The sequence below is a fragment of the Habropoda laboriosa genome, unplaced genomic scaffold, assembly GCF_001263275.1.
Source record: "Habropoda laboriosa isolate 0110345459 unplaced genomic scaffold, ASM126327v1 scaffold28, whole genome shotgun sequence".
NCBI classification, from domain to species: domain Eukaryota; kingdom Metazoa; phylum Arthropoda; class Insecta; order Hymenoptera; family Apidae; genus Habropoda; species Habropoda laboriosa.
In genome coordinates this window covers 234,566-250,195 of record NW_017100174.1, presented here as the reverse complement: position 1 = coordinate 250,195, position 15,630 = coordinate 234,566, and the positions used below count along the sequence as shown (strand labels likewise).

Genomic DNA, 15,630 nt, shown 5'->3' with positions numbered 1-15,630 from the left:
CTATTATTATTTAATAAATAATCTATCAAATGGTAACTGTAATTTGAATTAGAAATACTGTACTCGTTCGTTTCGACAAATATAATCAATAAGTCGCAATGTTCTAAATAGAAGTTTGTCCGTAGATTTAATCGTTACGCAAGTATTTCTATGGACGAGTCCTATTTATTCTAGTTGCTATTTGTCTAATTAAATAAACTTCGCTCACGTTCATTTCTTTCTTCTCGCCGCAACTGTGATCAAGCTGAACTTAAAGTGAAGCAAAGTTCACTTTGACCTGCATCGCTTTAGCATTTTTTGCGTCTAATCAGTGACTCACACTTCACAAAATTTAGAGAAATTTCTAAAGAGTGGCTAAAAATATAATTTCAATCGCCTGAAGATCCTAACTATAACCAATCACTCCTTGAAAACATTTGCAGGCACTTCACTCCCAAATATCTCTGTAATACCTATTTTCTAGGTTTATTTATTACATTTTTACTTATCTTGATCATTCATAATTAACATTATACGATACCCATAGAAAATGATAAAAAAGTGGTAAAAATCAGCTTGAAAAATTTCACTCGAAATATTACATATTTCACGTTTCCCAGATAACGTGAAAACACCCGAATATTTATGAACGATACTACACACACACACCGAGAACAATCATTCCATTCACGCTGAGCCAACAAAAGCTAGCCATCCATCGAGCATGCACACCTGTCGGCGTAAGATTAAATTCGAAAACGAAAGTAAACCTGTCGGCCGGTTCCCCGAAAAGCGAACGAAGGGAGAATCGAAGAAAATCAGAGACAGTGCTGAATTCTCGGAAATACTCGCCCTTGACGAATCAACCGATCCCACCCTTCCTGCTGCACGAACGAGATCGTGCTCATGTGTGACCACCGATGTAGATTTCAATTGAGCAATGTCTACCAAACAGGGAAGCGGATAATCCGTGCTCGCCGCTATCACTGCCAGCGACAGCTCCGACACCATTCGCGAACACCTCCCCGCGCCCGTCTGTCGCGAAACCCTTTTGCAATGGGCCAAACATTGATTTTATTCCCGCTAGAATCAATCGAACTAAACGCCGCCGCTGGCCATTCGTGCCTCTCTCGCCCTTCCACAGATACATAGGAAGGGTGGCTCCGGGGGTGAAAATGATTTTCGGAACGAGCCATAATCGAGTTTACAGCACCCGAACACCCTTTTACTTTATTTTATTTTTCTTCCCTTTTTTTTTTTTCTTCTCCACGGAGAATCCTCAGGTGTGTCGGGGCTACGTGTGTGTGCAATCGATAGGGGCCTGTTTGGATCGAGTTAAATTAGATCCAGCGTTCAATTTAGCCACAGCGTGTAGCCGCGATATTGGATTTGGACATTTGGGAACCGACGGAGAAAGTTTCCCCCGCGAAGCAAAGCTCTACCGGTGTCTCTTCGCGCGTGGAGAAGCAGCCTGGAAATTCGAGGATTAAACTTGGACATTGGTGCCCGCTCATGCAACGACCAGGCATTCGTCGATGGAAATCTATTGGAAGCTTGCTGCTGGCGAACTTGTTGGAACTGAAGACGATGTTACTTTCTTCGTGAACGGATTCTGCTGGGTTGTGCAGCAGGTTTTTAGGGTGGAGGGGATATCTGTCAATAAGTCGTCGTTGGATACGTTCGTAATTCGAAGATGTTCGGTTGATACGGAGAATAAAGAGGATTTTGTAGTTGTACGTTTACGTGTAGAAGTACAGATGCGTCTGATATCGTCTCTCGTAAAGAAAGTGTAGAAATATGTTGGTAATAAAATGAGCTAATAGCCAAACATGTGCAAGAAGATATACTGTTTGCAGTATTACTTGAGCAATTTATCAATCGTGAGAGTGAAAACATTTATTGAATGGTGACAATTTAGCATCAAATTTGCAGGAAATAAATTTAAAACTTCTATGAATGCATGAATTATCTGGGAGTATCTAGTTAATGACATCTTTAATTCTAGTACGGTCGACGGGTCTTTTTTGACCCATCGCCTTTTTATTTTTTTAATAATTCTTGTTGTTATCAATATTATGTTCCCTTAATATTATATTCAAAGTTTATTCGTATGGCATATTGGTAACAAATCAGACCTTTGGGTCTTTTTTGACCCATAGACCTTAAGTGTACAGTCGAACAGAAGTTCCAACATTTTTGTTAACGAAAATGGTTTTTTTGTGTATTGACCAGTGTGCACTCGATATCACCTACCACAGATTTCACAATTCTCTCCAAGTTTTAGTGTAGTATTTCTTATAAAAGTGGACACGAAATCTGCAGAGCTGCAAAGCTGTCTAGAGTGAAGAATTAAACGCCTGTTAAGAAATTCCTAGTCAAAAGAGAGAAACTCGTGCAACGTTAATTCTTGCGTGAAAAGAAAACTCTTTGAATAATGTTCGCGACAAAACGGATACGTATTGTATTTATCCGCTGGTGTACTTTTCCAACTCGACTACAAGGAACGTAGTTCTTTCAAGCGCGTGCTACGTCGACGTGTACCTGTTTCCTCCTTGGAATTCTCCCGCGTCGAGAGGGAAGACGAGCACAAAGGACAGAAGTTGGTCGGTTTCTTACAAAAAAAAAAAAAGAAGAAGAAAGAAAAAAGGAAAGGAAAATCCCTTTCTTCAGCGCGAACTTTCGGCATCGCGTCCTCCTCCGCGTATTGACGTGTCCTCAACTGAAAACTGCGTAAGATGTTCTCTCTTTTGAGGAGCGCGCCGGGATGGCATTTTAAGATAATTTCCGGCATCGTGAGCCTCTGAAGGATAAGCCGGAAGGGGAGCGAAAAAGGGACGACGATGGACTGCGGAGAAGGACCGACGACAGAATAAAATTACTGGAGTAAGTAATTCGAGGACAGAGCGAGTAATTGCCACTCAAAACGCTCAAAGGCGTCGCTCTCCTTTTTGCACCTTTTCAAATTTACCGCCCAGCCGCCGTCTCGGGATCGTTCGACGCGGAATCGCGCGAGACGACGACGATGAGTGACCCGAGAAAACGACGAGAACGAAGAAACAAGATTTTCATTTCGTTTTTATTCTGTTAAAAAAGTGTGATTTTACATTCCGCAACTTTTTAAAATACACGATCAATAAGCTTCGGTGTTGAATTGTCGCTGTTACACTTGGAAACTGATTAACCCTCGGAAGGCGAACGGTTTTAGACGGACCCGGTTGACGAATGCAGGGTCATTTTGACCCATAGCAAAATTTCTATCGTACACGGATTTCAAGAAGGAATTATGTATAAATATGTATACTTTCAGCTGTATATATTTTATATTTTTCTCGTTTATTTACATTTGATACGTAAAATAGGTGTATTTCCTGTACCAAACGTAATCTAAGCCGCCTGACTTGATCGCTGTCGAGTCAAAATAACCCTGCATTCGACGTACGAGGGTTAATTTGCATTTTAGGCGAATTTTTGTAAGATAAAGTTTGCCCACAAGATCGAAATTGACTCGCGAAACAGGATCGTGATTTCGTCGAGATAAATTCCAGGTTAAATTCGTTATAAAAATCTGACTATTATCGAGTTAGGGGAGTATTTATGTCCAATACAATTGGCGTCGTGTGAGCAGGATAGAATTGGTCAAGGTTTCTTTATTAGTGACAGAGGAGGCAACTCTGTGATGAAAGTGCTGAAAGTTCCTGCTTCGTGTTAGATTCTCTTAAAAAAAAAAAACTGATAAACTTACTTATAAATTTCGTATCGTCGAGTGTACTGTTACCTTTGATCGAAATGGTAATCAAGATAGATTGTAATAGGGGTGTCACGGTCAAAGAGTCATGATATCTCTGTAATCAGGGAAAGCTTCAATCATCCTGCGACAGGATATTCGAACGTGTTCTCTGTGCAGACCGGAACCGAGGGATGACTTGCTTTCAAAGTAAACCTCTTACTCTGTAGCTTAATTCATTTTTTCTTTGTGCCCACCCTCGTATTTGTCTTCGTAACCTTGGCTCGTTAGTAGCTACTTTCTGCTTTAAAAAAAAGAAAAAGCGCATTAAAGGGACCCGTAATTCGACTCTTCAAAGAAACCTTAATGGAATCGATATCGCTCGTATCGAGAGAAAGTTTTTCTTTTTTAAATCGCCTTCCCTCGATGCTTATTGGAATTGTACATTCTAGGAACAAGTTTCACTTTCTTCTTTTCTTTTCCTCTTGTAAACTGAGAACCTTCAGAAAGCTCGTTTCACTTCTAATTTTATATTGTAAAGTACGCGATGTACCTTTATCGAAAATTTTTATTTCTTACCTCCGATATTGAGTCAAATGAAAATTTTACAATTTGAAGATACGCGTTCTTCCTGTTCTTCATTCTTATCTCGCGAATCCCGTACTTTCGTCACAAATTATCGAAGATATTGATGTTTCTATTTCTTACCTCCAATATTGAGTCAAATTAAAATTTTACAAATTGAAGATACGCGTTCTTCCTGTTCTTCACTTTCACCACGCGAATCCCGTACAACTCGAAGCTTACGCCTGCAACAAACACGATTAAAGCTTTGTAGCACTATAAATATCACTTGCGTTCGAAGTAAAGAAGAGCAGCAGCCTATACAAAGGGTGAAACGAACAATTAGAAGAACGAACAGTGCCGTATCGAGGAAGCCTTACGCGTATCCAGACCTATTAGACCAGTTGGACGAGTTAACCCGATCGTTCGATGACCCCTGGCCGCGGCTGACATATTTCAGCCGCGAGATTCGTCCAATTCCGTGGCCGTAACCATGAATTCTCCTATACCGGAACCGATAACCGAGATTGGCTTTCGTTTCATCGTACTGCCGCTGCAGGCCGAGCAATCTTTTCTCGCCTTTTAAGAAGCCCCGAGGATCACGACGCGAAGAGAGGAGGTGGCTGGTGATTTCGTTTAAGGTCTTCCTCATGGCGCACCATGGTTCCCTTCGACCCCAACCTCCTCCTTTTTTTTCTTTCTTCTTCTCCTTCCGAGGACGATACAATCCTACGACCCACATATTCCATAGAAACCAAGCCCACCCCGGTTATGTTACGAGGACAATATCTAATAAAAAGCAGAGTGAAGTGGCTCCAAGGACGATGAGACTCGGTCTTTTATAAAGCTTTCGCCGGAATTTCTCTCGTCATTGCCCTCGCCCCCTTTGCCGAATCGCGCCGCGGCAAAGGAAGATTGTATAAGTGACAGTTCGTAGGTTTTTTATAGGACTGATGAAATCCCGGACATTTTATTCCGGGATTATCGTTCTGCACGGCTTGTACGTTCCCTGGAGAGGTTTAGTGAACCTGCTTACATGCGTTAGGATTCGTTGTTAGGAGCAGTGTATTAAACACCTTTCTATCGTAAAAATTTGAATGAGAAATTTTGGAGGGACAGACATGAAGTGTGCTATAATAACAGGAATTCAATAATATCTACTACGGTTTGGATAGGTTATGTTTCATGTTTGAATACAGAGAGGGTCTCATAATATTAGGGGCTCAAGTGTCTCCGTTGTTTTTAGTAACACGAGAAAACGCGAAGGGAAGAAGTTATTTTCCTTGAACGAGCAAATATTATGGCTAGTAGAAAGCTTGTTCCCTAGATCAAGATCTAAGATGTTACCATAATAACGCTTCGATATTTATCGGTAAATTATGATTTTCCACCGAAAGCTTCGAAAATGATGTTAGGGATTGGGTTTATAACATGGACGCCTGTTTACGCTATTTTTCAATGCGCCCCTTTTCTTCTTCGCGTTAATTAATTTTTCTTTCAAATTGGCCACGAAGCCCAGGAAGCGTTTTATGACTGCAGAAAAATAAATTTTCTGCTGGTCATACACCTTCCCGGTGCCCACTTGTGAACATTCAATAGACATAGATATGTCATAATACCTCTCGCGTCTCCCTGACCGCCCAAAGTCCCGTTACGAGCGGGCTACCCTTGGGCCTCATTCCCCCGCCATCGCGACATACCACCACCCTGCCAACTTGGAAATTCCAGGGTGGGCGGCATGCTCGCGGGCCAGGGAGGACCGTCCAAGAGGGTAGACCCGTCCTCATTGGCGGAAACCACCACCTTGTACCCGTACACCCATTTATAAATAAGCGCACCAACGTGGCGCACATCGGATCAAAAAGGGAAAATAGGCAAACACCACAGAAATTACCACTTTTCAAAATAAAGTCTTTTTCTTGAACATAATAAAATACGTGCAACCTCACCACACCACGACTTCATACGAGCAAACAACCCGCAGCCAACTTGGAAATTCCAGGGTGGGCGGCATGCTCGCGGGCCAGGGAGGACCGTCCAAGAGGGTAGACCCGTCCTCATTGGCGGAAACCACCACCTTGTACACCCATTTATAAATAAGCGCACCAACGCGGCGCACATCGGATCAAAAAGGGAAAATAGACAAACACCACAGAAACTACCACTCTTCAAAATAAAGTCTTTTTCTTGAACATAATAAAATACGTGCAACCTCACCACACCACGACTTCATACCAGCAAACAACCCGCACCACGAACCAGCGACAATCCTGCGCCACCACTCTCGAACATACCGCTTGTTCGAAGCGCATGACGCATCAAATGATAAAATAGCTATGAAATCTTTCAATGATGATATTTGTCGTAAAACGACTCGTTCCACGTTAACCGCAATCATGTCATATTCTAACTAGCTACTTGTTATCTCAGCAATTAACGGACACCGGTACAATCTCGTTAAGCCGTACAAAACAATCAGCCGTGGCGCGGTATCTCGGCTAGCAATCAGCTAAATCGACTACTGTAGAATTCTAAACAGGCAATCGTTGCAACAGACTCGATAAACGAATTCCGATACGCCATCGCGACAAGTAGGTACGAGGCATTAATCTCCGCGCCGACCTTGACTCTGCCTCGTCAGAAATTGCTACCTCTAACGCCATTAACCCTCCAGTTTAATCGATTCGTTCTAGTTGCAGCATCCACGCTAGAAGGTCCTTTTCTCCGTAGCTATCTCCGCTAGAAGCGTTTCGCTAACCAGCTGAAGATGCACACGACTACCTCTAACGCCATTAACCCTCCAGTTTAATCGATTCGTTCTAGTTGCAGCATCCACGCTAGGAGGTCCTTTTCTCCGTAGCTATCTCCGCTAGAAGCGTTTCGTTCTCGCGAATAACCAGCTGAATATTTCGTTTACTTATCCGGGAATGTGTGTGCAAACATAGCGTGCACGCGCTGGACGTTATCTGTGGCGATTGCCTCCTGTCCAGGGGTCGTCGCTCGCCGGTACTAATAGATTCATTAAGGGTAGACAGTACACCCTTCGAGTGCATCACGAACCCTAAATGTTCGCGTGTACAGACTATTTCTGCGTTGCTCGGTCCCTACGAGCGGTTGCTTCGTCACTCCACGCGTATATTCATATTCCGTTCATTGTGGAACCGCGCTGATTCATTCACGGACGCTTTTCCTCGTCGCTGTTATCGATTCACCCGCGTGAATTCTGAGTTACTATGCGTTCACCTGGGTTACGCAACTATTGGCCGGTGTGCATTCACGGTTTCGTGCGTACGACGTTGTTGGAGATGATAGGGAGTGTAGTTGCGTTTTGATCGATGGAAGAATTTTTTACGGGAGCGTCTTATATGTATTTAAGAATAGAATAGCTTGAATTGCTCTGTGGATTTGTTTTTGAGTCGTGTGCTTAGTATTTCTATCTGTCGACGCGCTAAACATCTGTAACTCTTTCGCGACAGTGAAGCTGACACGTGATTGTCTATTATACGGTGCACAGAGATTGCGCTGAATTGATGCAGAGTTTGCTTGCATCGTTTTTGTAAAAATTAGTTAAATCGGGAAAGCAAAAGTTGACGCACACGAAATTCAATTATCTATTTAAATTTTATATTTTTTTTACTAAAACTCATTTAAAACACTTCTTATTGTCAGTAAAGAAAACAATGTTTCTATATTTCTACCGTAAATAATATAAAACATTTTTATTAAAATTTACTTAAACGCGCGTTAAATAATACTGTCTCGCAGACGATTCGTGCACAGGATTAGTTTAGTGACCACTGTAACGACCGTTCGTCGCGAAAGGGTTAAGGATTTACCCTGAAATAACAGAGTTCGAGTTTCGAGGAAACCAGTACACCGCGTCCGCTAACTTCAATCCACCCGTTACTACACAGCACTCAATAACTCAGCTGGTAGCACGCGCGCCTTAGTCCCTCTCACGTGTTTACGCACACCGTGTTCATGTGCGCGATATATCACTGGATAAGTACTCACGCGAGCAGCTCACGTACCCGCGTTATCCGCAGGTTTTCTCTGGCTACCAGCACGCGTCCACCTATTCGCGCGATATATCAGCCGCCTGGACAGCACCACCGATGGTTGCTCGTTTACTTCATAACTCATTCGGTCATTCACAACGACTCACACTGTTACTTCTCGTGCCTCGCGCGTCCCTTCCTACGGCTCGCGGATACCGCGTAAATCTGATTATCGATCGGTAATCAATATCGGTGCAATTTGGCCTTACGCCAGGATACGATGTGTGCGCGTGTGTGTGCGTGTGCGTGTCCCTCCGCGTGTGCGTCCTTCGGCGGACCCGCTCGAACGAGTTGCGCTGATCCGCTGGGGGGATGATTGAAAATCGTGCACGTGCGACGCTGCTAATCGCGCTTTGAGAGACTTCAAACGAACTTCCGATGATGTACGCCGCTTTTAAATAAATATTTTTCCCGTTCAATTCGCTCGGATTGGATATTTTTATTGTCGAATTCGTCTAGCCTTGAGTATTAACGCGTTGTTCACGGCAGACGTGAATCGACGATTAAATAAATTTAAAAAAAAATATAATTTTTGCGATTTAATTTGTTCGGGTTGGATATTTTTATTGTAGACTTCATCTAGCCTTGAGTATTAACGCGTTGTTGAGCGGAGACGTGAATCGACGACTAAATAAATAAAAAAAAAAAAAAGAAGAAAAAAAGGAATTTTTGCGACTTAATTCCTGTTAGGGATTGGGTTTATGACATGGACGCCTGTTTACGCTATTTTTGAATGCGCCCCTTTTCTTCTTCGCGTTAATTAATTTTTCTTTCAAATTGGCCACACAGCCCAGGAAGCGTTTTATGGCACTCGTGAACATTCAATAGACATTGACATGTCATAATACCTCTCGCGTCTCTCTGACCGCCCAAAGTCCCGTTACGAGCGGGCTACCCTTGGGCCTCATTCCCCCGCCATCGCGACATACCACCACCCTGCCAACTTGGAAATTCCAGGGTGGGCGGCATGCTCGCGGGCCAGGGAGGACCGTCCAAGAGGGTAGACCCGTCCTCATTGGCGGAAACCACCACCTTGTACATCCATTTATAAATAAGCGCACCAACGCGGCAGAAAGACAGATCAAAAAGGGGGAAATAGACAAGTAGCACGTAACGAACACACTCCATCTAAAATTGTCACTCTTCAACATAAAGCCTTACAACATATTAAAGTACGTGTAAACTCTAAGTCACCACGACTTCACACCAAGAACCACCGACAATCCTGCGCCACCACTCTCGAGCATACCGCTTGTTCGAAGCGCACGACGCAACAATTCCCTTGTATTGGACATTTTCATTGTGGTCTTGATCTAACCTTGAATATTAAATTAAACATCTGTGTGGAAGATATTATTAATTTTTTAGAGCATAAGTTTTCGTGTTAACGAGAAATGACAGTATACTATAGTTTGTAGACAGCTAAGTAGTGTATATCGATGATAGAACAGCAGTGAATAGCAAGTAGTTTGTGTCAACGATTATACAGCAGCGTGTGTCAAGTAGTTCAGGTCAACGATTTCTGAACCGCAGGTGTGAATACAGATTAATCTGCTATTAACAGTGTCTGAATTGATATCTGTGATTAACAATTATCGGTGCCCTGTTCCGATTACAACCTATTCAAAGAAAACGCGATACTCATCTCCATTGTTCTTCGGTGAATTCAGTTTCGACTGCAATTATTGGTATCGATAAAAGCTGAATCGCAAGATATGGTAATGGTGACCTCCGAACGACAGATTCAGCGTATACCATCTACAACCTTTAAATTTCCTAGCCTGTAACTGAAACAGTAAGCAATTTTCTTTTTTCAAATTTCTATTAAAATAACCAACTAACCTCTTATCGATAATTAAATCTGAAACAAACAGACTTTATTTCTCCATCCAATTTCGAACTTTCATCATATTTCAAACAATACCTTCAATATTCTTATCAACATTTTCCTCGTATAAACCGACTCCAAGGAATCACTTTTCCCACTTCTTATCACCGTGTCAGAAACAATCTCAGCTTCCTCCTCTGTTCCATAAACAAAGAACCTTTCACCGAACCCTCGCGCTTTCTCGCTCGTTATTCGTAAAACAATTACAACACCGCTTAATTTGTATCTGAGTCGGTGGGAGAAACATCTTAATGAAAACATCGTCGGTTCAAGTTTAATTTCCTTCTTCAAGCTTGATACGCCTGGCGAATATCGATTTCTCGTTTCGGAAGCAATCAAGCTACGCGACCAGGTGGTTTCCTTAATACGTTTATTTCTCTTCAGATTTGATCCACTGTCTTGTAAAACGGCCGAGAGAAGCAGCTGCGGATGCATATTCATGTTGCCCCTTGACGTACCTTCGATTCGACGGCTTTCATTTTTGTTCCACACTTTCTCAGACCGTTCTCCTTCAGTCATATTGCTTTAATATCATTTTTTCAGGCATACCGCGCGCTAACTGTACACACTGACTCGATATTGCGTTTCTTATTCATATCTCCTTCGTCGGAGGAAACGTTGCCCCGGCTCGTAAACGTTGAGCGTCACGCGGCAATTTTCTTCCAATATAAAGAGTCGCTGTTCTGTTTCAATATGCATCGTACTGCGTGTTTCGTAGCTATTAGAAAAACGCACGTGTTTAACAGATATTAAAAAAATTTCTTTTATCTTTCGGCCTCGTACCGTTCGTCGACGGTTTTATTACTTTCAGACTTATTATGCGATGTTGAAACGAAAATTTTTACACGTTCTGTGGCTGACAGTGAAAATTAACGCAGACATATTTTGTCTGCTTGGAAATAATTTGTTTTGTACAGTTCTGTTTGCAAATCAATTTGGAAAGTTTCTCTGTTTAGTTAGTGATTTCAGAGAAGATTTTGAAAAACAATTGGAATATTTTTTTTTCGATACAATTCTGTTTTCAAATTAATTTGGAAATTTTGCTTTTTTAGTTAGTGATTTCATGGAATGTTTTTTAAAGTAATTGGAATATTCTTTTTGGCTCGATTCTCTCCACAAATTAATTTGCAAATTTGTTCCATTTAATTAGTAATTTCAGAGAGGAATTTCAAAAATAACTGGAATATTTCCCATAGGTTACATCTGTATTTTATCGACGTCCATTTTTTTTTAGAAATACTGCAAGCGTAGTGAAAGATTCATCGACTCTCCGGTTATTCTATTACGTTTTTTATTTTTAAATATCTAAACATCGATAGCGGTTCACCTGCAGTGCTCCCGTCGACATTGCGAAAATCCCAGAACGCTGTCGCCGTTTTTTTTTGTGCATGGTGCATGCAACACGACGTTAACGTCGTTGACACGGAAACATGATGGATGTTTTGGGCGTGCGCCATTTCAACAATGCATCAATTCGCCATACATATCGAACGGTTACGGTCTGCAAGGTGATTCGGTGGTTCAAGCTTGATGACGTTCCTTGAGTTCGCGAATACGTATGCCTTCATACACTTCGAACCTCATTTAAACTACCACATTACTAAATTTCAATATTTCACACATTTACACTTTCTGATACTTAAAATAATTTAACGTAAACATTCACGTCCAATTTTTACTAATTTAATGAAATCTCTATTATCATGCTACCCAAAAATGTGTAATTTAAATAAGATTGTTATGATGTGCTCGTGGTAGTTGCAACCAACTTTCGAGCTTTGTCGAATTTAGTACATGGTGTGCAGACTAAATCTAATAGGTTCGTCTTCGAAGGACCACCTCCGTGATTAGGAGGAGAAAACAACTATTGCTGATGGTCTAAACTTCTAAAAGGAGCGACTCTTGGTGTGGTCAGATGACTTCTGTCGTTCCCTTCCGCGAAAGGTCCCGCGACACCTCCGTGCGAGGAATCTAAAAGGAGCGACTCTTGGCGTGGTCAGATGACTTCTGTCGTTCCCTTCCGCGAAAGATCCCGCGACACCTCCGTGCGAGGACGCATCGCGGGGGTGAGGTCCTCGGATAGGTTGAGTACATTTTTCGATAGTGGTGAGGAAGGGTGGCTGGCGAAAACTATTGGTTAAAATCACAGGTGGGAAAAACTACACGAAAATGCCACCCCCCAGACCGTAGGTCACTCTCAGGTACCAAGCGTACTCTTGAGTGACGCACGCGGGAATTCCGAGTGCCTCGAACAATCACCGTAGCAGACAATAACGTTAAGACGCGCTTCGGCTCTGGTGACCATATGAATGCAAAAATGTACAAGTTAAAAAAGGGGCGAAGATTCTAAGTCGAAAACAGGGCAATGAAAGGTGAAAGCAAGTTCTTAGATTGAAAGAAGTCATAAAATTGCCGCTGCTACGAAACGAGCGAAGGCGAAAAGTATGTACAATAGAACTACATGCTAAGAAATCTAAGGGTCGGGCGACTGACATACCTGTCGAGGATTAAACAAAGATATAGATAAAGATGTTTATAATTAAAATAACACGAAATTCTGTAACAAGGATTTTTCTTACTTACGAATCATTCGATTGAATCTTCTTGCGTTCAATTGTTCGGAGAGTAGCAGAGCTCGAACGAGTTACAAAGTCGAGATGAGAGATGAAAAGAAATAGCGCGAGACCACGTTTGTAATTTGGTGAAAGGGGCCAAGCGTGTTATAATTTCCCGAATTCATTGTTCAGGAATTAATTTCTCATTTCTCGTTTCGCCATTTGGGCGCGGCCTTTTAAATTCGAATGGGGAGGACGAAGTTTCACCGGCCTCGTGATAATGAAACTGCCTGGAAATAGGTAATAAGTTGATTCACCGTGCTGCTCAACGCGAATTCGTACGTTTTTCGCTCTCAGGAATCTCATATATTAACGTTTCCGCGTCCTGTTATTATTAAAGTTATAAATCACGCTTGCACAGAGTTCGTTTCAAATATTAGCATCGCTTCCGTGAGAATTTTTGTCGAGCTATCACGTTGTTAAAATTTGTCATAGGAAAATCTAACAGTTCCTGTGACAGTCTCTTATATTTTATAATAGATATTCATATTACTGTATCATTGATCAGACATTTTTCATTCGAACCGACTTTCTATGTTCTTCAAAGTAGACCTATAAATCGTGCTCGTATAATGTCAAATTTAATACAGTGTGTTAGGAAATGATAGGTTCAGTTATACTTGTGGTTGTAACTCATGAACAAATGTATGAATCGATCTGAAATTTTCAGGATATTAAGCTCACTTGCTAAGAGGGTGGTTAAGAGATGGGTTAATGTATAAAAGCTTACTATATCATATATTTTTTTGTTGGAGTATATTCACTGTGCACTTTGCTACTTAACACCGTCATTATTTTCATATTTTATATTTAACATCTGGTCGTAAACAAAGCAAACAGTGATTGACCTCCCACGAATAAAACATTGAGATATTATAGCGTTACGTTATTGTAATAAGTGTTAAGTTATGTTATTTGTTAAGTTATATAACAACTCAAAACGGCAATTATAAACGCTTGCAATTGCGTTACGGACCGGCAACTTATGGATCTTGTAAAATCTACGCCAGAACGGATCTATTTCTTAATTAAAAGTGGCGGAAGGCCTATTAAATATTAGTTTTCATTTTTGCTTTGATAAAAAATTTTAATGTGAACCTATAAAGTGAACCTATCATTTCTTAATGCTTCTAAATAATATTTAACAGAGAATTTTATTAATATAAGAGCTTAGCGTCCTGGAAATTTCAGATCGATTCATACATTTGTTCATAAGTTAGGACAATAAATGTAGGTGAACCTATCATTTCTTAACACACTGTATTAACATCACTCCAACATTGTCACAAAAAAAGAACACGATTAACTCGACACATTTTCAAACTCAATACTTCAACATCAAATCAACCTGACCAAAGTTCCAATACAGACAAAGCACCTAAAGAGGTCGACCATTTTTCGCTGAAAAGAACGTCATACATCGTCCTTTCTTCTTTCTACCGTTACTACGATTACAAATTCTATTTACACAGCACTCGTGCATCGCGTTACCGCGATTTAAAGGAAATCCTTTTAAATTACCTAGCGGTAACAATCTTCTCTCGCCAGGTTACACACGCGGGGGAAAAAAAGGAGAGAAATAGAGAGAAGACGGTGGTTAATCGAATTTCTCTTGCACTCCTCTGTTAATTCATCCTCTAAGGTTCGTATCGCATTAGGGCCCTCGAGAGATGTTCAACGAGGCAGCCGCACAAGAGATCAGACAGGGATCCCGATAATAATTTTTTGCCTCCATTCGAAAAGTTTTTCGCTAGATCGAGGAACGCGGGCTCCTGTCAGAAACAGCTTCTGGCGTAGTTTATGGTGTGCCTCTTGCACTTACCACCCCAGCGAGGAGGAAGGATTTCGGTAGAGCCCTCCGGCCGAGCATAATGCTCCCATTATCTTCAGTCCTTCCGTCTGTACTGTGTGTTCAGGTTGCCCGTCTAACGTACCGGGTGTCCGTATAATTTCTCCTCTATTCGAGACGTTGCTCGATCTGCGTGTTCAACCTAAGGATGCTCGTGACACGATCGTAATCTTCTAGAAGTGACGTTGAAACGAGTGAAAGTGCACGGAAAAAACGAGGAGGACGAGAACATCCGTGTCAGCCGGCCAGAAACCATTACGGTAATATCTCGTGGGCCGAGGAAGTGATTTTTAAGGAGAACGGGCCCTGCCATTTCACGGCAATTTCGTTCTCCCCATAAGCGTTCTCCTGCTCTCTAGGACGAGAGTAGCCGATGCTCTTATAACGGAACGATTATGAAAATTTCACGTCGTTTCGGCGTTTTCATCTCGATGGAAACAGGATAGGGTGTTTCCTCCTTGTACATTCGCGCCACGCAACCTCGCAACCGTCTCTGTCTTCGTCTCTCTGAGCGTTTTATGAGACTCGGATGAAGCTTGTTATCCACCGCGGAAAGATTAATAGGATTCTTAAGCTTGTACCGAATCCCATATATAGACTATATTACTCTTTATCACCGTGTATGTAAATCACGCTCATCGAGATGTGTATTTCATATTTGTTCCAGATCCATCAGCTTCAGGCTCTTCCTGTGAGGATGACGAAGACGGCCACCGTGTGGACATCAGAACGCGCAAGAACAGTCTGTACGCGTCCTCCTCGATCCGTGCTCCATCGGTAGACAGAGAGAAAGAGTTAAACTCCGCCGAAGGGCCTGCGGTGGACTGTGTAGCCCTGGTGCATCTCGCCGATCAATCACCCACCGAGTCTAATCAACCGGTCCGTCATCCATCACCCTATTACTACGGCGACCTGTTCAAGGTACCCGAACAAATAAGCAAGCCTCAGCCGAA

General features: G+C 42.0%; 1 protein-coding gene across 1 annotated transcript in view; it reads left to right on the top strand.

The window, feature by feature from the left end:
• Positions 1-15,630, top strand: part of LOC108578691 — a 181,251-nt gene that overhangs the window by 139,179 nt on the left and 26,442 nt on the right. The window contains 2 exon segments of the mRNA XM_017942069.1: positions 15,345-15,626; positions 15,629-15,630. The exon segment at positions 15,629-15,630 is cut by the window's right edge and continues 678 nt beyond it. Coding sequence (XP_017797558.1) covers positions 15,345-15,626; positions 15,629-15,630 — 284 coding nt within the window.